This window comes from Sebastes fasciatus, chromosome 19, assembly GCF_043250625.1.
Source record: "Sebastes fasciatus isolate fSebFas1 chromosome 19, fSebFas1.pri, whole genome shotgun sequence".
In the NCBI taxonomy this organism is placed as follows: domain Eukaryota; kingdom Metazoa; phylum Chordata; class Actinopteri; order Perciformes; family Sebastidae; genus Sebastes; species Sebastes fasciatus.
Genome location: NC_133813.1, coordinates 19,803,341 through 19,824,210, shown reverse-complemented (window position 1 = coordinate 19,824,210; position 20,870 = coordinate 19,803,341). Strand labels below are relative to the sequence as shown.

The following is a 20,870-nucleotide window of genomic DNA, read 5'->3' as shown; positions in this document are numbered from 1 at the left end:
AGTAAAAAAACAAAGTCGTTCAGGGGAAAGAACAATATAATTGAGTTTTCTGTGGATTAGAAATCAGGCAATCATGACTAAGGCTGCACGATTTAAAAAAAAAAAAATATCGAATTGAATCTAACTGATATTACGATGGCGACATGATTTGCGATATTAGAGAGAATGATAATTTGTGTGTCATTATTCTCATTTTCATTGAAATACATATTAAAATGATTATGTTATGGTTTTTGTGGAGATCCGTAACAAACAAAGATGTTTTCCCGATATTATGTGAAGGCCAGGACATGCAGTACCACAATATTTAATTTAAAACTGTATTTTGACACTTCTCTGGCTGCCTCTCACAGTCCAAAGACATACAGGTTAGGTTAATTGTTGACTCTAAATTGCTCGTAGGTGTGAATGGGAGGGTGTCTCTTTGTGTCAGCTCTGTGATAGTCTGGCGACCTGTCCAGGGTGTACCCCGCAATCGCCCAATGTCAGCTGGGATCGGCTCCAGCTCCCCGTTACAGCGTTACAGATAATGGATGGATTGATGGATGGTATTTTTTACACACATTTTGCCTTTAACAACACCTTTTTGTTCCTTTTTAAAAGAAAATAAATGAAAGTATTGATTACATAACACCCTTTAATAATGTAGAATGCCAATGCTTATATAACTGGTCATCATATCTGGTATTTTGAGAGTGAAACTAATGCATTTTCTCTCACTTTTATTCTGCAGAATGTACATAAAACGGCTATATAATAAACCTGCTCTTTCCTTTTAACCGCATATGAACCGAGTATCAGTTGCTGCTTTCAGTCCTAATTTCTAGAGGCCTAACACCCTTAACGACTGTTTGTTGTTAGAGCATGTACCCACTCAAACACACACAGGTGTAAAGTTTCCCTTATAAGCCATAATTCTGTTCTTTATAAACCAGCAGACATAAACCACTGTAGTGCTAAACACATCTGTAACCACACATTGTGCAGCTCAGTATCTCACAGTGGAGGGGTTTGTTGCAGCCAGTGCTCCATTTCAGATGTTAAAGGCAGGCCTGCACTGAGTGTTCGAGGTCGACGATGCAGAGGTTTAATTCCTTGATGACAAATGAGATGTAAATTAGAGACAGCATGTGTGTGCGTTTCCTCCTCTTCCATCCCTTTTCTTTCTCCACTCTTTTGTACCCTATACCTTGTGACTCACCTTATGTTAGTTCAGCCTTTTTCTATCGTTCTTTCTCCTTTTGCTGTCTGACTTCTCCCTTTCTCCGTGCTGCTATCTCTGCCTGGTTGAAATCATTGCTGAGAGGCGAGTCGAAAGGGACTGTGTTGCAAGCTTGAATGCTCTCTGGCTGTGTCTGGCTGTGTCTTCCTCTCCCTTGTGAGGTGCACGCAGGGCCCAGCTGGCAGCCCAGAACAGCCCGTTCAGCTAGAGAATGGTTGGCAGGGCAAAAAAAAAGAAAAGGCATAGGTTTCCGGCACGAATAAGATATGCTTGTTACAGATTCAAATACTTTGCACCTGTTTTTAACTGCGACAAATAGCTAAGAGAGGTCACTCTTGTCAGTCAGTCATTTGGTCCCAACATGAAACTGTACTCTGCGTGATCCATTTGCAGGACACACCCAGACTACATCAACATAACTGCTGTTATCGCTTTGTTTGTCAGCTCAGTTAGTAAAGCTCAGCCCTACCACACTAGACAACTTGGTTTGCAACCCTGAAAAATAGTTTTTCAGTTTTTCAAATTGCAAATTAATCACATATTTTTATCTCTTCAGAATGTCCCTTAAAGGGTTGCCAAGTATTTAATACTCTTATCAACATGGGAGTGGGCAAATATGCTTGTTTTTGCAAACGTATGTATATATTAATTATTGGAAATCAATTAACAACACAAAACAATGACAGATATTGTCCAGAAACCCTCACCGGTACCCCCCTGTGCTTTAAACATTTAAATTGAAATATTTTACATTTCATTTCATTTCATGTCATGGTGAACATTTAAAATGATTAATTGTTTAATAAAAAAATTGGTAGATAGATTAATAATGACAATAATCTTTAGTTGCAGTATTAAATTTCAAAATTGTCTGACATTCAAAATGTAATGAATGTCTTCCTCTAACTCTAAAATGTGCACACGCTCACTTTTTGTTGCCTTATGTCTACAAAATTGTCTCTTCAGGGAAGTGCATTTGATATAGAGTGATAGTATTTTATTAAGGAAGTAATAGATTCAAAATATCAGTCTTAGAGCCAGAATTACCTTTCAGAGCTGACATATGACTATCACCACCTTTGGTGGTTTGCACCAAATTAACCACTATAGATGACAAGGGTCTTGTTGTCATGGTGATACACACAACAGAGTTACAGAGGAAAGTGCTTCCTGCTTTTCTTCTCATCTTTTCAACTCTCTAACATGGGAAATAAGTCAGAGAATAGTTAAAGAAAAGGGGGAAAATATAAGATGTGCAAATAAAGATTTAAAACAAAGAATGGGACATACACAAGAGGAGGAAGAGGAAGGGTGTGGCTGGAGGAATACTGCAGCGAATGTGATGTGCATAAAATCAATTTAAAAGTGTGACTTTGTTCAAGAAAATTGCCCCACAGGCCTAGAAATGTCTTCCAATTTAAGACATTTAGGAACCTTTTAGGCATTTAGATAGGAAACGCTGTTGCTAATTTTGTAACAATCTCTGGCATGATAGGCAATGGATTGTGTGTCTTGCTGGAAATGTACCAAGACACTGAAAACATTGATAAGGAACAGTGTAGCTTGGCAGGAGCAGGCAGAGGGCTGTTGCTGAGGCTCGGGAGGAAAGCAGGGCGACAAGGCAACCATTATAAGCCTGTCGGAGCCGCCAGCTAGTCATAGAGACATAGAGTATGAGGTTTGTGTGTGCATGCACATGTGCGCCTTCGGGTGAGTGCTTATTTGTGTTCATCATACAGCTGCTTGTGCGTGTGTGTGAGCCAGCATGAAACAGTACTTTCTTTTCTGTTTATGTATGCATGTGTTTGTCTAGACTCGATTGCATAGGTTGATAGAGATTTCAGTGTTTTTTGCTTGAAACATGAATGAATTAGTGAAGCTAATTGCCATCTTTCACAAGTTGTGAAGTCTCAGGATCTACATTGCTCTCCAGTGAAAGGATTAACTCTGGGCATAAAAAAAGTGATTGGCTACTGTCTCATTTCTTTTCTAACCAAACAGTATTTTTATTTAGTAGATTTACAAGGTCATGAGTTTCTACTAGAACATGTTTACATTCTTTAAAGGTCACCTATTATGCAAAATGCACTTTTCCATGTCTTTTAAACATCAATATCTGTCCCCAGTGTGTCTACAGGCCACCATAGTATCATAAAAGACCATCCTCTCTCTTTTTCTCCTCCTCCGTTTGTCCGGAAATGGGTGCAGAAAAAAAATTCGCTTTTTTCCTTGTATTCTGACGTCATTAGGGAATGCAAGCCACGTGAGGGTTTCCTGGTCGAACCAGAGCAGAACCTTCAGTAGCTGACCCCGCCCCACAGCGCGTCACTGTCTCTCCTCCTCAACCTAACTTGAGCAAAGTAGCTCCTACAGTTAGTCTGCAAGAACCAGCAGAACAGGCTTCATGTACTCCCATCATCTAAATATAACATGTTCATTCACAAAGGCTTTATGTAATTACACTGTTTAAACAGGTGATATTTATATATTATATATTTGATGTCATGCATGTAGCAGATTACAGGTAGTAAATAGTGACTTGTAAGCAACACAACACATTTCTGTTTCACAGTCAAACTTTATTTGAGTTGACAGATGACAATATTAATTATTCACAGCATTTGTAATCATCTCACCTGTTAGTTAGTTATGTTAACATGGTACAGGAGAAAGTCTTCAGCTCTGGTAAACTATGGTAAGCTAAGCTCCGGTGGTCTGTAGTCATGGTAACACAGAGACAGCTACTACTGTAAATAATATACCATTACTCTGATCTTCCATACATTTATCTTTTAGCAGAAATAATGAACTGACTACTGTTTCACATCTTCTATTTTCCACCCTGATGGTCGCTGTGTTTACACACCGTGTCATAGCGGTAGCATGTAGCTAACCCGTTAGCATGTAGCTACATGCTAACGGGTTAGCTACATGCTAATGGGTTAGCTCTGTATCTCCATGTAAACAGAGCCATCTGCTCTCAGCTGTCTGCTCTCCTCTGGGATGATTCTGTCGGTCATTTCTCACAGATGGATCTGTAAAGACAGACGTAAAACAGAGTGTATGTTTACGGTTTACAGAGTTGATGCATGAGGTAAACACTGAGCTAACTAACAGAGATATAAATAGTATTATTTACCTGAGAGAAACCGTCAGGAAAACCTGGAATCTGGACCGCAGATGTTCATCATGTGTCGCCGATTTCTGATCAGATTCCTCCGGTAACGTGCGCTGGGTGAAGTTTCTGGTTTATAAACTTTAAAGTGGTTTATAAGCTCTATTCTAGCTCCTCTCTCTCCACTCCTCTCAGGCCGCGAGGTGGGCGGGGAGGGTGACGCTGTGTTGTTGAGGACGTTTGATTGACAGAAAACGCTGACCAATCAGAGCAGAGTGGGAGGAGACAGAGGCTACAGACACAGAAATCAGCACTTTTGGAAATGGGCTGAAACAGAGGTTATAGAGACATGCTGGAATGCATGATCTGATTGTTTTTTTGAAAAAAAAACTTCAGAGACATGGTTTGGAGGTGTCTGAGACCTATAATAACTAGTTTAAATGGAGTATAATATGTGACCTTTAATGTTCAAAGAACGCTCTATTTTTCTCATACCGGCTGTACAGTAGCACCTCTTTTCACCCTCTATCTGAAACGCTCTGTTTAGCCCCCCCGCCCCCCCTCCCCCCCAAATAAAAGTCCAGTCTGCTCTTATCGGTCCGCTGTCCCACTGTTGTGATTGGTCAACCGAACCAAACTCTTTGGACTCCGCTCCAGCTCCGCTCTAACTAGCTTTGTTTGAGGGCGTGCCAAACTAGCTGCTGGCAGGTATTATGCAAATATTGTACTTGGTGACATCACCACGTCACGGAAGAAAAGGCAGGACTTCGAGCAAGGCGTTTCAGGCAGTTCAGGAGCAGTGTTTCGTGAGGGAGAGTAGCTCCCTTTTGCATAGACTAGGGCTGCACAATTAATTTAAATTTTATTGAAATTGCAATTCGGCCTACTGCAATTTTCAAATCGCAGGAGGTGCAATATTTGTTAAAGACAAGATGTATGTCAAAATACCATTTTAAATTAAACATTGTCATGCTGCAGAGATGTCCTTGCCTACACATCATATTCAACAGACTTCTTTGTTTGGTACAGTTCCCTGCAAAAATAACACCATAATCATTTTAATATGTTTTTCAATGAAAATGAGAATAATTATCATTCCCCCTTATATCGCAAATCATATCGCAATTGCAATATCAGTCAAAGTAATTCCAATTTGATATTTTTTCAAAATCCTTCAGCCCTAGCGGGCTGGCGACTTTAGGCTTTGTAACTTTGCATACCTTTTACATGCACCAACAACTATATAACTATATATAGGCCCTCTTTGAGGTATGAGGACTATCTAAGCATGGAGAAAAGATGCTTAAAGGAAGTGCCAAACATGTAGAAACGTAACGTTCATCAACACATAATCTGAGGAAGAAGAACTAGACTAATCACTCAGAGGACAAGTGTGCTAAAAATGGAAAGCAGCTGCCTTTGAGCCAGAAGTAGAGTAAACATCTGCACTGTCTCTTCAAGATTAAAAGCCGGAGAAGATCAGGAGGATGAGGAGTGATGTAAATTTCCCTCTTGGATTGAGTCAGATGCTAGGTTTACGATTCTCAGCTCAGCTCTGCCCTGCAATTTGTATTTTGTATGTGTGACGCAATTTGTGACGGTAGCTATAGACTAAACATCCAAACATGCTCAATCAATCACAGTCTGTACACACCAACGTAGTCCTAGAAGGTAGATGTTGAATCACTGCAGAACTAGGCCTATATTATAAGCCTAACCATGTTATTGAAGTAATATATTGAAGTGTTCTGTTCTGCAGAATTAAAGACCATGCTGAAAGTTGTTATAATTAACAAAGCGATCACTTGCTCTGTGTGAGACGTATATATTTATGCAGGATTATTTGGTAACCATGATAACACATATGCATTGCACTTGAGTGCTGGGATTTTCCGATGATGTTAGGAATTGAAGAGGAGATAAAACAGAGGTGTGTTGGGCTTGTGTGTGCTTTGTATATTGTAGCAGTGAAGCTTCTGTCAACTGTTGACAGGAAGCTCATTATTAGTTATTTCTATATGGGCTCCTTGTGATACTAGAGAAGTTAACACATAAGGTGCTGTCACTTACTGGTCTTTGATTTCCCCCATGGGTCTATGTAGAGCCAATGATGCAGGATGACAATTACCTGTGTCAGTCCATATGACTTCTTTGTTATTCCCCTTAACTGAAAGGCAACAACATATCTTTTTTTTCAGCCCGTTTGCACAAAAAAGCGTATGAATGACAATGTGCAAGGCATTTAGCATGCAATAGAGTACTACAGCTCCTAAGCATTTTAGCAATTCCGGTTCCCTTGTCTCAAAGTCAATGGGTTTTTTGAATGGGTTTTTATTTTGTTGCCTGAAATAAGGTCAGTGGTTAACACAAGCTTAAGAGATTTTAATGTTTTGTTCTAAGACATAAAATACATCAATAAATACCCCACTCGAGAATTTTGAAGCCTTTACGTGTCTTAAAAAAGGCGGTTGCAAACAAGTGGCTAAATGAGACTGCTATACGTCATCACGTCGACTTGTCGACCTTTACAGCCTCGTTGTGTATACTCACATTCTTGCGACCGTGGTGTAGTTTGTTTATAGCCTAACATTGGCTTTTTACTTGTGGCGATTGCATTCACACATTCAAAATCACAAAAGTGGTGTTCCTTTGTGAAGATTATCTTGCTGAACAAAATGTTAAGTATCATATACAGTATGTGTGTTTGCCACAGAGCTTATTTTCTGCAATAATCCAAAACCCAATGGAAAAATCCCATTGGCTTTTTGTTGAGGGAACTTTCAGAGGTCAAAGGGTGACAGTATAAGTGGTCATGACGAATCATCGTACGCTGTGACCCTGCCTCTCAACTTCACTTTTGCAACACAAGTGAAAAACAACACCCAGGACTTTTGGATGAATACCAGTCTCTCATTTCCTCAGTTTTCTTTGAACGGATAAAGAGAACAAGCCTAAGCTGTCAGTTTACGTTACTCAGTTTGTGTTTGGTAGCCTCATAATAACATTCACATCAGCACAAGATGTTGTAAAACCTTCTAGTCACGCAGAGATAGCTACTTATATTGAGGTATATTCCCGGTCAGTATAACAATGTTATCATAAGTAATGCACATTTATTAACTGCTATGACCTTTCCGCTGTAGACCTTATTTCCTATTACTTTTTCCTTGTTGGACCTGCTTTGAATAGGAAGGGTGGGGGTTTGACGGGAGAGTAAAGTGGAAGAAACGGCAAGCAAAACCTTAAAAAAAAATGTAGGAATGCAAGGGCAGCCCTTGTTTGAGAGCAATAAGGGCTGAGAAAATAGAAGATTGTAGGGGAATAGATTAGGAGGGCATGAAGAAGAAAAGAGAGAAAGGGAGAGAGATGGGAGAGAATGAAAGGGGAAGGCGGGGGAGAACGGCCAGAAATAGCTTGTTATGGTCTCTTGTTGAATCTCTGCCAGAACCTTCTGTTGCGCCTTTCTTCCTGTGTTACAAACAATGGCGCCTCCCTTTTTTTTCATGAGTTACCTCATGCCCTAGCGATAGAGCTTTACCTTATTTTTCTTATAAAAATAATTCTTACCTTAATTTTACCTCCTATTGTTTTACCTAGGCTCACAAATAGAGACTAAAAATGCTTGCTTTGCTATACCTGTTCCACACCTTACTTCCTCTTTCTGAGTCTTTTCTCCTGTCATCAGCTGTCCTCACAAATAAAGATATAATTGTTATGCTTAGGTCAGTTTTGCAAGCTTTTCTTGATTAGCTACACAATGTCATATTTGATGGCTCACTGTATGTGTTTATCTTGTGCCAAAATATGACGCTATGTTAAAATGTCATTGATGTATTGATGGAGGGAGCTGGAGTGAAAGGCAGAGCGAGATGATGTGCAGTTTTTCCCACGGGATCTAGGTTATTTGTGGTTACGGCGGCAGGCCGGGAGAACCATGCAGTGAGGAGTGCACGCAACGCAATTAGCACATTCAGTGCATCATTCTTTGTTTACATAATATATTTCTGGTGTCTAACGTGTTGGTGGGGGACCACAAATCTTTATAAGGGGTAATACTGACATGGAATAGATGGATGCTTGTGGCAAGCGTGCTTGTTCCCTATTCCTCACTTTCATATGCATGTTTCTTTTTCAAAATGACACTTGCATCACCATGACTTTGCATTGCATCAAGCTACTTTGCAAATACCTCTTCTTTATTCTGCTGACATAGACACATTTGCGTCAGATGACCCACAGATCCTCTTTTCCTCTGATCTGTCCCGTGTCCTTACTTCTTCATGTTCACTTGAATTTAGGGCTGCACGATTATGGCCAAAATGATAATCGCGATTATTTTGATAAAAATTGAGATCATGATTATTTATCACAATTATTCCTTGATTTTTAGGGATGAAAATAGTTCTCATATAAATAAACAGAGCATTGCTTTCCCCTCCATGTTGTGCTACATTCACTACACATTTTTGCATCAAAATAAGACTAGTCATTATTAGGGCAGGGACGATACACCCATCTTCCGATTCGATACTATCACGATACTTGGGTGTTGATTCGATATGTATTCGGATTCAATATCATGATTTATTGCGTTTTTTATCTTTTTTCATACTACACCATAGGGAAAAGTTGAATCATACACTTCTAGGGACTTTTAGTTAGGAAAATATCTAAATTGATACAGTAAAAATTGAGTTTTGGCATGTATGTAGTCAGAGATGTCCTGAGATCAAATATATCAGTCAATGTCTAGCATTATTTATAAAAACATTTCCAGCAACTCAAAAATCATAGACTAAAGCCGTTTCAATGCATCTAACATAAATGTCAGTATATGGGTGCGCTACTCTTGTAGCGTCGGCCGATTTGACCCCGGAGATGATGGCTTGCTTGACCGCACGTTACCGCAATACCAGAACGTTAGCTATCCATGACAGAGTGAGCATGCAGCTTTAGCCATGATGTCTAGCTCTGCTTGGCAATGTGTGAACCCAAAATTGTTTCCATATTTTACTGCATGGGTAGTGTTTACCACTTTGGATATAAAATGTGAGGGTGCAGGTCGTATCCATGCAGACCCTCTGCCATTTTGTACTTTATCGTTTCGGCTCACTGCGGCCGGCTGTGGTTTGGTTTTGTTGACGGATATGGAATTGATATGACATCACGTTACTCAGACTACAACAATAAAAGAGGTAACTTCCTTCTTCCGTCTACCTAGACTCAAATTAAGCAAATATATAAATTCTGGTATTAAAAAATCTATTTCAAAATCGTAAAAAATAAATGACAACACATAAGTGAATCGATTTTCTTTTCCCCCACCCCTAGTCCTTATTTACAGTGCATCGCCTAAAATTGTACCAAAACTTTTTACGCAAAATTAAATCAACAGAGCACTGCTGTCACTTTCACTTTGTGCTACATTTCTGCTAATAAACAAATCGTTGCATCAAAATGAGACTTAAAATAAGGTTCTTCTTCACCTAAATTCAGTGCATTTTCATTTTGCCCGTCTGCTCTACAGTATATTACTTTTTTACTCTGGACTACAGCCGCAACATTCAGGAAAGTTTTTCACAGGCTGCTGCTGCAGGATGCGAGCCCAGCGACATGACAACTCCCCAAAAATGAAGCCAAATCATCTCGGTCGCCCCTGGTGGCTGGCTGTTCGTTTAGGAAGCGCTCTATTTCATATGCAGCAGATTATTCTATGAGCAGAGCATGCTTTTTAGAACAAGCATGTTCATTTAATTGTGGGAAGTTAAAATTGTGATCGCGATCAATATCCGATTAATTGTGCAGCCCTACTTGAACCAAGCTTTTTTGCTTACTTTTCTTATGCAGCCTCTAATTCCTCTTAACACTCCCTCTCTCTGGGTTTTCTAAAGCTTCCTCAAAGTTTCCTAAAGGTGTTTTAAAGACCTGTGAAAATGAATTAAAAATGATTTCACCATTTTATGAGAGGGTTAGTTTCTAAGTAGCCAAGTTTCCAGTTACCGTAAAAGATGCCTTTCATGGATTTCATCACATCATGACTGTTTTCTGCTTCTTTTCTTTATATATATTTTTTTCTTTTTTTTCCTAGGTGATTTTGCTCATCATCTCCCACCACTTTCTCCTCCCGTCTTCCATTCATGAGCAGCGTGGCTGAGTTAAACAGCGGCAGCCATGGATGACAAGGGCTCGGTGGGGAAGATTAGCGTGTCTTCGGACTCAGTGTCCACTCTCAACAGTGAGGACTTTGTCCTCGTGTCCCGGCTGGGGGACGAGACACCCTCCTCCACTAATAATGGTAGTGATGACGAAAAGACAGGACTGAAGGTAAGGATGGTTGGGTGTAGGTATGGACCGAAGTACAAAGGAGAGAAGGGAGAGTTGATATAAAAGTCTGTTGACATTTACTGTGATAACAACCTCAAGGGCATAAATATTTTCCTAAGCTGTTTCTTACTGTGAATATCACGAGTATGCTCAATACTGAGTCACAATCTGGTCCTGATTACATAAGAAAAATGACAGCTAGTGTAAAGCAATAGTTATTTTCAAAGTACTAGGAGGATAACAGGCCAGAGAGTGCTGCGGGCGAAATGGTGTCATATCAACACTCTTTTTTTGTAACAGTCTTTTCACTGAAAAGAGAAAATACTTCACACTTTGTGCTGTAAAAGCATGGAACAAGCTTTGACAGGATGTAGTGCAGGCTCCTTCAGGTAACTTAAAAAAATAAATAAAAATAGATTGGATCAATTCTGGTCAGCAAAGGAGATTTTTATTACAGTAACGCTAACTTGTGTGATATTTTTTTTTGAAATTATTGTTATTTTAAACAAGTATATTGTGGTATTATTTTGTTGTATTGTTTGTTGTAGTTGGAAAGTCTGGTGTGGAGGATTAATATCCTGTACCAGAAAATTTCCAATAAATGTAAAACTGATTTAGGAGTGTATCTCAGGACCCACAGCATGATTTTTTGAAAACTTCATTTAATTTTTTACCTATTTGTCATCAACTTGTTAGAATTGCAGGTTGGGGGTGTCAGTCCATACATATTCCATTGTTAACAGGTTGAGTTCATCACAACTCTCGTCCATCTTTTTTAAACATGCGGTCTCACACTCTAACCATAAGGCTAACCATTTCTTGATTTTGCTTTTTCCACATTCTCACTCTACCTTCTTCTCATAGTTGGTCTTAGATTTGTGTGTTTTATATGTGGTTGTCCGTTTTCATTTGCTTCTTATAGTAAGGAAGCCCTTAAGTCCTTGCACATCACCAGAAATTGAGAACATCTCCCACCCGCAGTCAATGAGCTGCTTCTGTTAGTATACAGCATGAGCTGTCGTACCACAGTATGTCTGACATACAGTATGCCCTCTGCGGTTCAGTTCAGTGCTTCAGTTAGTGCTCACTCAGCAGATATTGGTTTACAAACCGTGTGGTGATGCAGCTGCGAGTGCTTTGAAGTCATTGTCAGGGAAAGTAATGGTGTTTTGTGACCAGGGTGTGTCTTCACAAAGAGAATGAAGACTTTCTGAGGAAAGATATGTAGCTGCCAGCCACCATCCTGTGTGTATCCCTAATGGGTTCAGGTTTCTCCTCTCCTCTCCTCTCCTCTCCTCTCCTCTCCTCTCCTCTCCTCTCCTCTCCTCTCCTCTCCTCTCCTCTCCTCTCCTCTCCTCTCCTCTCCTCATGTACAGTATTTCAGTTTACTATTTATCACACTTCCTTTTATTGAATTTACTTAAGCAGCTGGCTCGTATGTTCATACAGCGTCCATTTCTTCATATCATTACTGTACTGTACCTGTATTTCCTGTGAAAGGAATTGTCGACTTGATGTTGTAAAAATACCAGAAGGAGGCGCCAGCAGAGCGTGGATGTTGCATAAGCTGATAGGCATTTGCTGTGCCTGGAGATGAGAGAATAGGATTGTGCATATTACACAAGTCTGTTAAAGGATCAGAATTATTTGAATGGAAACCGGGTTGAGGTATCAGTTTTGTGCAGCCTAGCGGTTGCTGAAAGGCAGCTCCCTACACACATCCACTGTTCTCAATATGTAGTGGTGAAATCACTCCATTCATTGACACTTGGTCATCCAGATTATCATGTATCGGTTCCCGCCAACACACTCTTGTGCACATTTCCCTCCCAGTCAGCCCATCCGGTCAGAGAGGAGTCAGTGTGTCTAAACTTGTTGTTTGTTATGCAGGTGATTTCTGAGGAAGGGGTCAGCTTTAAGGTCAGTCTCTTCTCTCGCTAGCTTTCTCCTCTCTCTGTATCTCTTTCTTGCTTGTATCTATCTATTATCCTCTTCTTTCTGTGATGTGATTCCGTGGTGATTCTTTCTGTGATTTATTTGTGCTCTCTGTTGAGTGATGGCCCTAGCCAGCCTATTTAACACTTGGATGATGGTAGTGAACATATAGGACTATAATTGCTCAGGCTTTTACCACTGCCTGTAAATCAGAAGGCCCACCACAGTTGCATAGTGACGCAGTTATGTCAGATGTGTGGACTTACATTTGATGCTGCTTTTATCAGTCTTCAAATGATAATCTTTTTTTCCCACTATATGGCATTAGGACTATTAACATAGACACTGTAGCTGTAGTATCCATCCTGATCTAGATAGATAATTGCATGAGTCCAACAGAATCTTCAACCATGCAATAATCATATATATAACGAAGGCTGAAAAATAAGATTCTCCATTCTAAATTGTCTGTTCCTATCCTGTATTGCTCAGCACAGCAGTGCCCTCTGCAGCTTAAGTCTTAAACCATAGCAGGCAGGGAAAATGGGGCCTTGCCTCCTTTTGTGGCGCCTCATGGTTTGTCCAGCCTTAAACTTGATCTTTGATTTCTATTTGTTAGCTGTAGAATAAGCATGACTCCTCTAATGTCTTGATACAGGTATTTCACAACTCAAACTCACATGCCTACTAATCACTAATATTGGATGAAATGTAATGAAGATATATCTCTGACCGCCAACATGAAACAAGGCATCTTTCCCCCTTGAACACTGCAACCACTTGAAATGAATTACAAAATCACTATAAGGCACACCCACTGCAACCACACAGATTATCCTAAATTATGTGCTACGGTGATTTCTACAATGATTTTGATTTGTGTTTTTTAAACTAAATGTGGTGCTTTTTATGCTTCCTTTTGTCACTTCTCCTTGGTGTGGTTGGGTTCATGTCTGTTTCTGTGTGTGTGTGTGTTTCTCTACTCCTCTCTGTGTGTGTCTGTGTGTCAGATTGTGGGGAATGGAAGTGAGCAGCAACTCCAGAGGGAGTTAGAGGATGTCCTCATGGACCCATCGGTAGCCGACACTGGGCTCAGATCAGAAGCCGGAATGGACAGCCTCGGCGGGGGCGACCACGTCCCACTTCCCACCACAGCGTCACCCGTGCCGCCAGGCTCTGACCCTCTGAGCGCTGCGCCACCCAAGCTGGAGATGGTGCTTCCCGTTCAGACGGCTCAGGAGAGTGAGCTGAATGAGAGGTCGTATCGAGGTGAGCCGCGATGGGACTTTTCTTATCCTCTTTTCTTGTGACTGTCAAAGCTCACACAATGGCTCTTATCTTCAGCGCTATAGATATAGTGTTTCTAAGCCATTCAGAGTCATATCACAGAAACACCCAGCTTTCAAAACCATACAGTATACTCAAGGTCTTTCCACTTCCCTCATTGCTTCTTTTTTATATCTGTATCAGAGGACTCCTTTGCCATTTTCCTCTCCTCTATGCATTTGTCGCATGAATTTCACTGAATGATACGACTGTTGATCTTCTCACGTATCTCCCATCCTACTATTACATGGCTACTTCACATTATTTCTACTTTGCAGAAGGCAAGTCAGCTTATCTCAGATGAGGACAATAATGTTGATGTACAACCATAAAATCATGATAGGTGTTTTAGAATAATCAAATCTTTTGCCTTTCCTTTCTTCTACTCTTATTTCCACCTCTCTCCCAATCCGTTGCCCCATTGCAGCAGATGAATCATCATCAGAGGGCAGTCCCTGCAGTCCCATCCCAGACGAGGACAGCGTTGTGTTCAGCCAGCTGACATATCTGGGGTGTGCCTCGGTCAACGCCCCCCGCAGTGAGGTGGAGGCCCTCCGTATGATGAGCATCCTCAGAGGGCAATGCCAACTCCCCCTGGATGTTACACTGTCTGTGCCAGGCGTGTCCGAAGGCACTGTCAGGTAGGAGAAACATGGATAATTGGTTCCAGTTCTAGAGTGTACTGTATCATACATAAATTTATATACCGTTAGGAATGTCACGATACCAGAAATTTAGTAGTCAATATCAATACCAGGGAAATTCCACGATTCTCGATACCAATTTGATACCTTGGTAAAAAATAAAAGTAAAACAATGAATCCCATGTACTTCAACACAAACTCCTTTATTACCATTTGCATACTGTTTTTTTTGTTATGAAGTTAAACGGTTCATAATTCTCTCTCTATTATCTATTTTATATTGCTGTGAAAAAATCTACTTCAAACAACTGTATTTATTCAAGTTTCTCACCAAAAACTACATTTTACAAGATTACATTTGAACACATTATGATAACGTTATAATTTACCGCATCATAATGTAAATCAACGGCTCCTCCATGTTGAAATCGGCAGGAGGAGAGATAGTTAACGTTAGCTGTTAGCAGCCAGTAAGCACCACAGTCCTGCACAGAGCTAACAGCTAACGTTAATTAGCTCTTGTCCCGCTGACTTCAACATGGATTTGATGTTCACAGTTTAGCATTATCAGGGAGAAAGGGGTGCGGTCCCTGGACGCATCGATAGTGAGTTTACTGCACCCAAAAGACATTCACTATCATCCCCAGGACTACAGGACACCATTAGTCTTGAGTCTGATGGTACCTGCGGTACTGTAGAAAAACAATTACGTCACGTTTTCAGCGACGATACCAAACGGCACCATTTTTTATTGATATTTAACAGGTTGCTGGACCCCAACGCCAGCACAGAGATCGCCAACTACCCAATCTACAAGATTCTGTTCTGTGTGCGAGGCCATGATGGCACACCAGAGAGCGACTGCTTTGCCTTCACTGAGAGCCACTACAACGCCGAGATCTTCAGGATCCATGTGTTCCGCTGCCAAATCCAAGAAGCGGTGAGGAATCGATTGATTGTTGTTTAATTTATGTGTAACTTTGACCCCCTTTACATCTGACGTTAAAATGCGTTTGGGTGATCGAATTGCAATTGGATAGTGCTTGACCACATGAAAGTACAGGTGTAAATGCACCCAAAACGCAATGAGGACGGATTGTGATCCGATCGACAAAACCACCTCCATAGGTGGTCAGGGACGCATTGTGACAACATTAAACACAAGTGTGAATGCAATTGCGTTTTCAGACCACAACAACTACGCAGGCGAAAATAAGTAATGCTCCATGCAGAAAGATCACCGCGGCCGCCACCGCTCTGTCTGCACTCTGTCTCTCCTCATCCCTCTGTGTGTGCCAGTGCAGACGTATCTCAAAGTCAGGTTTGCGGACCCTCTCCCCTGAACAGCGATGTTTTGAGGCAGATGTGTCTATTCATTACCCACCGCCTCTCCGACAGTGCTGCGCTGCAAGCCCATGCAGCCTTCCTCCCTTTCAGAAGGAGCGATCAGATCTCAATGTGGACACTGGAGATACATATTAATACCAGGTGTAAATGTAATCAGGTTAAAAATCATATCCTATCTGGATACGAGACACATTTTAATGGCAGATGTGAAAGGGGTCTATGTTTGCTGAAGACACATTTAATGGATAGGTTCAAAATTTTGAAGTCTTAAAACAATAGTCATTGAGAGACCTCACTGTGTTTTCAATGGAAACTTCAGCTTCAGATAAACTTTGAAATGCATTTTAATGCACAAAACGAGGACTATGGATTTTGTCTATCATTGGAGGCACATTAGTAGTAGCCAGTGTGAACAGGAGGGATGATTACAGCAAGCAAAACCTGTATCAATGTTCATATGGGCACCTGGCTATTGTTTTAAGTCAGACTTGAATAATTGTGAAGCTATCCTTTAACACAAACTCACGCATGCCAAAAGAAAAAAACAGTAACAAGCAATGTTACTGCTATTCAGATAGCGAACCAAAGGGGGAGCAAAAGCTCTGCTTATAAATGCTCTACCCTGCATTTCACATGACACTCTGTTCTCCCTTTTTTTTCTCCACACTTTTTCTGTCTCTTCCACTCACGTACATATACATGTGTACACAGGCACTCATATTGTCAGCAGTATTCTGGTTGACCTTGTCTTAAAGTCTTGATCTCCCTGTGGCCGGTTCCCCAGAGTTCAGAAACAGTGTGGGAGCTTCGTCAGTGGTCCACAAGGGATTATGTCATGCACTGCAGGCTGCGCTGCAATGCACATGTAAACCATACACAAAGTACACACAATCCCCCAAGCTAACTTATATGGGAGAGGAAGTGTCATTGCTTATATACGGGAGGTTCAGCAGAAATATAAAGGAAGAGAATAGGGAGTCGACTCATGAAACTGGGTTAAAGTGCCGCTGCAGTGTTCAGTGACCTGATTTCTCCCTCATGGAAGCACTCTCCTTCAATGTCACTTAGAGCCCCCAGACAGATGCTACTTTATCAGTCCCACATCACTATCAGACACCCATCCGTAACACACATGCTCACGCTACAACACTAATGCTTATACACACTCACACAAACCCACACACAGATAATCCCCAGTAGTAATTCACTTCTTTACTTAGCAACCGGACATCTCTGTCTTCGGCTCTGTCTTCTTCCCCACAGTCTTCCTCTTGCACCCGCCCTTCGCTTCCTTCCAAACCCCCAGCAACAAACCAATCTACAAGGCCTCCAGCTTTTTTTTTTTTAATTTGGGCCTCTCATTTGCACTATTAGACTGGAGTGAGTCAGCCCATTCGTTGCCTACTTCTTCGGAAAAAAGCTGCCCTAGTCATACGCCTCACATCAGCCTCAAGTCCCCTGTAAAAAACTCCTAAAACCTCTTAAACCACTGTATTTCTTGATTGATTTCATCACCGATCTCTACTGAGGTAACCTTGTGGCAAGCCATCACAGCTGGACTAAAACTGCCCAATTTGCCTCAGCTTTCTCATTTGCTTTTAGCCGGGCTGTAACAGAAGTGACCGAATTATTTAATCAAATTGTAAAGAGCATCTGAAGCCTTCTTTACCCAGAATTTCAAACTTCTGAATATTTGGAAAGAGAAATAAGAAACTTGAGGCAAAGTCTTAGGACTTTTGGGTTTTGTAATCATGTGCTTTTTTTTGGAGAATCTGTATAATTTCATTTTCTAAACAGATTTGTTGATTTTGGAGCTGAACTATTCACCTCCCCAGCCCTTCTCCGCCTCCTTTGTGCCATACCTCCTAGTCAGGCCCCAAGGCCAGTTTCTAACAATTCAAACTTTTATGATGTTGATGGTGACGTAGAGCCCTGGTGACTCTCATACCCAACGCTTTCCTTTTGTGCCCATAAACTTGCCGTTCCCATCCAGAGACGTATATGTTGTTCAAAATCAGTTCGGCTTCAGTAGATTTGTTTCACTGAAATGATTCGGGTTCCTTACATAAATAAATCACATGTTCATACTCAGGGAGACAAGCACAAATTTGGTAGTGATAAATGGATACAGATTGTTGCCGTGACATCAGATAAAAATGTCTCAAAGCTTCATGTCAGTACGTACATAAAGATCATGCTGCCAAGTAGGAAAAAATAAGACTTTCCTGTACGGGAAGTAAAAACAATGTATCTGTAACACAATACTTAACAAGTTCCAGATCTTTAAAGGCTACAGTGTTGTCAGATAAAGGATTCCAAAATGCCGTATTGAATTACATTTCATAAGAAATTTGAGGGTAAAAACAGTTTCCCATACCGTTTTGATTTTAAAAATGTTTTCTTGGTTTTCCATAAAAGTACAAAAATGAGCAGGGAACAGACCCTCTGAATGAAACTCCAGCAGCACTTGAAAAAAGTGAGTGTGATTAAAAAAACTCCTTGTTTCCAATTGAAATGGATTAGTTTGACAACTTTTGTGAAAAAGTGTCATTTCCTTGTCACATTACAAAGACAGGATGGGAAGCACCCAATATCAGCCTAAATTACTTGTCAGATTGATATTTTTGCAGTACAACTGTCCACATCCTAATAGAACTCCTTCAAACTGCATACAAAGAATAAAAAGGCCATTTGTAGAAAGTCGAAACTGGTCAGTTCTGACTCTAGCGTTGATTGGAACAGTACAAAACAACAATTCTCTTGTGTTATTTGTCATAATTTCATCCATACAGGGGGTGACCCCCATCTAACTCCACTTATTCCCCATCTCTTGCATCCAGCCCCCCGTTGTTTCTCAATAAACAAACCCCCTGCGAGGCCCTAACATCCTTCTACTGTACCGAGAACATAACAAAGGCTTTTTGTAGGAGAGGTTAGGAGCTGCTTTATACTCTGGACTTGAAAAAAGCAAAAGAGCCTTGTTATTTATTCATAACAGCAGTTTCCCCACAACCACCTCTCAGTCACTAACCCCCAAGCTGTGCTGTTTACCAGAATAAGAGATGATCCAAAACCACTGTGCTATGGGCCCCTAGTTGGGGGAGCACTCTGTCATCACACACACACACACACACACACACACACACACACACACACACACACACACACACACACACACACACACACACACACACACACGTCTGTGTAGTAATGATCAAAAATTAAATAAAAAAACTTAAAAGCAAAGCTCACAAATCTAAAGACTTGTGAGTGGAAAAGTACATTTAGTGAATGTAAATAAATGATTACCACCCAGTTTTCCACACACCAACCCTGCTCCTCTTTGGGGTTGGAGGTTTAGCAGAACCCTTGAGTCTCTGGTAGGACTGAGTTGTCTCTGCTTAATGTTAATAGGAACAAAACCTCCACACTCTGCTGGCCGTAGAATAGTGGGTCATTAGGTAAGCTTTTTAGTGTCCCATATTGCAAAATGGCATAACAGATCTGCAGAGGTTTTAATCAATACTAATGACTCTGTGATTATTTTGCCTGGTGCTGATATTTTTGACTTTGAAAACTCCATTTTATGATCTGCAAGACATGTCAGCTACAAAAGCTGCTAAACTTTGTGCCATGGCCAAAGAAACACTACAATACTTTGCCGTGTGATACCGTTTATCTCTTCAGTGGATGTTTTCTATTGGATTTCTACTTATTCAGCTATATAACTTGTCAGAGTTGCCTGTGTTTTTGATTCAAAAAGGATGGTTTGAATATTTTGAAGTGGTGTTGTATGAGGTACTTATCCATAGTCAGTGTATTACCTACAGTGATAGTAATTTGGAGAAACAGACGGGAGCAAAGCAATGTACTGCTGTGGACGGGGCTGGCAGCAAAACATATTTTAGCCACCTAAAAGAAAAAGGCTCGCCTAAAACAATCAATATCAGTTTAAGTGTACGCTATAGTTAGAATATTTCCACCGTTTTACCTTGCCATCAGACAGCCTTATCCGACGGGGAACTGAAGCCGTTATATCCAGCTATGCTCTCTTAAAAGCTGACAGACTCTATTAACAAAAACTGTAATTTTACCTTGCAGAACATAGGAGTTGCTGGTCTACCACTGTCTCAAATCGGTTAGTTTGTTAATGTTCTTGTGTGACTTTGGTGAATCTGAAGTAACCCTTTAAAACACCAAAGCCACACAATAACACAAACAAACTAAGCAAATCAGGGCAGCGGTAGACCAGCAACTACAATGTTCTGCGAGGTAAAATGACTGTTTGGCAAAGGTGTAGAGTGGCTTTTTTATTATTTATTTATTTTATTTATTCTAGATATAGCGTACACTTAAACTGTTATTGATTTTTTTAGTGGCTAAAACACGTTTAGCTGCCGGCCCTGTCCACAGCAGTACATTGCTTTACTTCTGTGCTGGTACTCCTGTCTGTTTCTCCAAATTTGGGGCGTGCTGACTGTCATCTACAGTAGGTAATACACTGACTATGGATAAGTACCTCATACAACCCCACTTCAAAAAATCTACCCCTTTAATGCAACAGAGAGCAGATGGGGGTGGGGATTTCTACTCTCTGTGAATCGAGGTCATAAATGCCTATTCAAACACAAATTATTGAATTGTATATCTGTATTGTTATGATTAACCGCCTCCCCATTATCGTGGCTTAATTTTGTGTTTATTCTCAAGTGTTTTGTATGTGTTTACCTTCCCCCTGCAGGTGAGTAGGATACTGTACAGCTTTGCCACTGCTTTTCGGCGGTCAGCTAAGAAGGCAGTTCTGTCATCTCAGCAGCCTGCTCCGCTCACCCCTGACAGTGACTTGTTTACCTTCACTGTCAGCCTGGAAATCAGGGAGGATGATGGCAAGGGTACTTTCAGGTGAGACATACATTCACTCATTCCAATGTTCAGAGCATGGAATGATATAATTTGT

General features: G+C 40.8%; 1 protein-coding gene across 4 annotated transcripts in view; it reads left to right on the top strand.

Annotated features, from left to right (window-relative positions):
• The window catches only part of rabgap1 (RAB GTPase activating protein 1), an 84,393-nt gene that overhangs the window by 5,041 nt on the left and 58,482 nt on the right, over positions 1-20,870 (top strand). For 2 of the 4 annotated variants that reach the window (XM_074617228.1, XM_074617227.1), the window contains exons 2-7: positions 10,426-10,661; positions 12,552-12,581; positions 13,607-13,865; positions 14,350-14,563; positions 15,332-15,506; positions 20,655-20,815. In XM_074617228.1, the coding sequence (XP_074473329.1) occupies positions 10,509-10,661; positions 12,552-12,581; positions 13,607-13,865; positions 14,350-14,563; positions 15,332-15,506; positions 20,655-20,815 (992 nt within the window). In that variant the 5' untranslated portion in view covers positions 10,426-10,508. The remainder of the gene's footprint in view (positions 1-10,425; positions 10,662-12,551; positions 12,582-13,606; positions 13,866-14,349; positions 14,564-15,331; positions 15,507-20,654; positions 20,816-20,870) is intronic. The other 2 variants (XM_074617230.1, XM_074617229.1) reach the window with 1 other exon arrangement.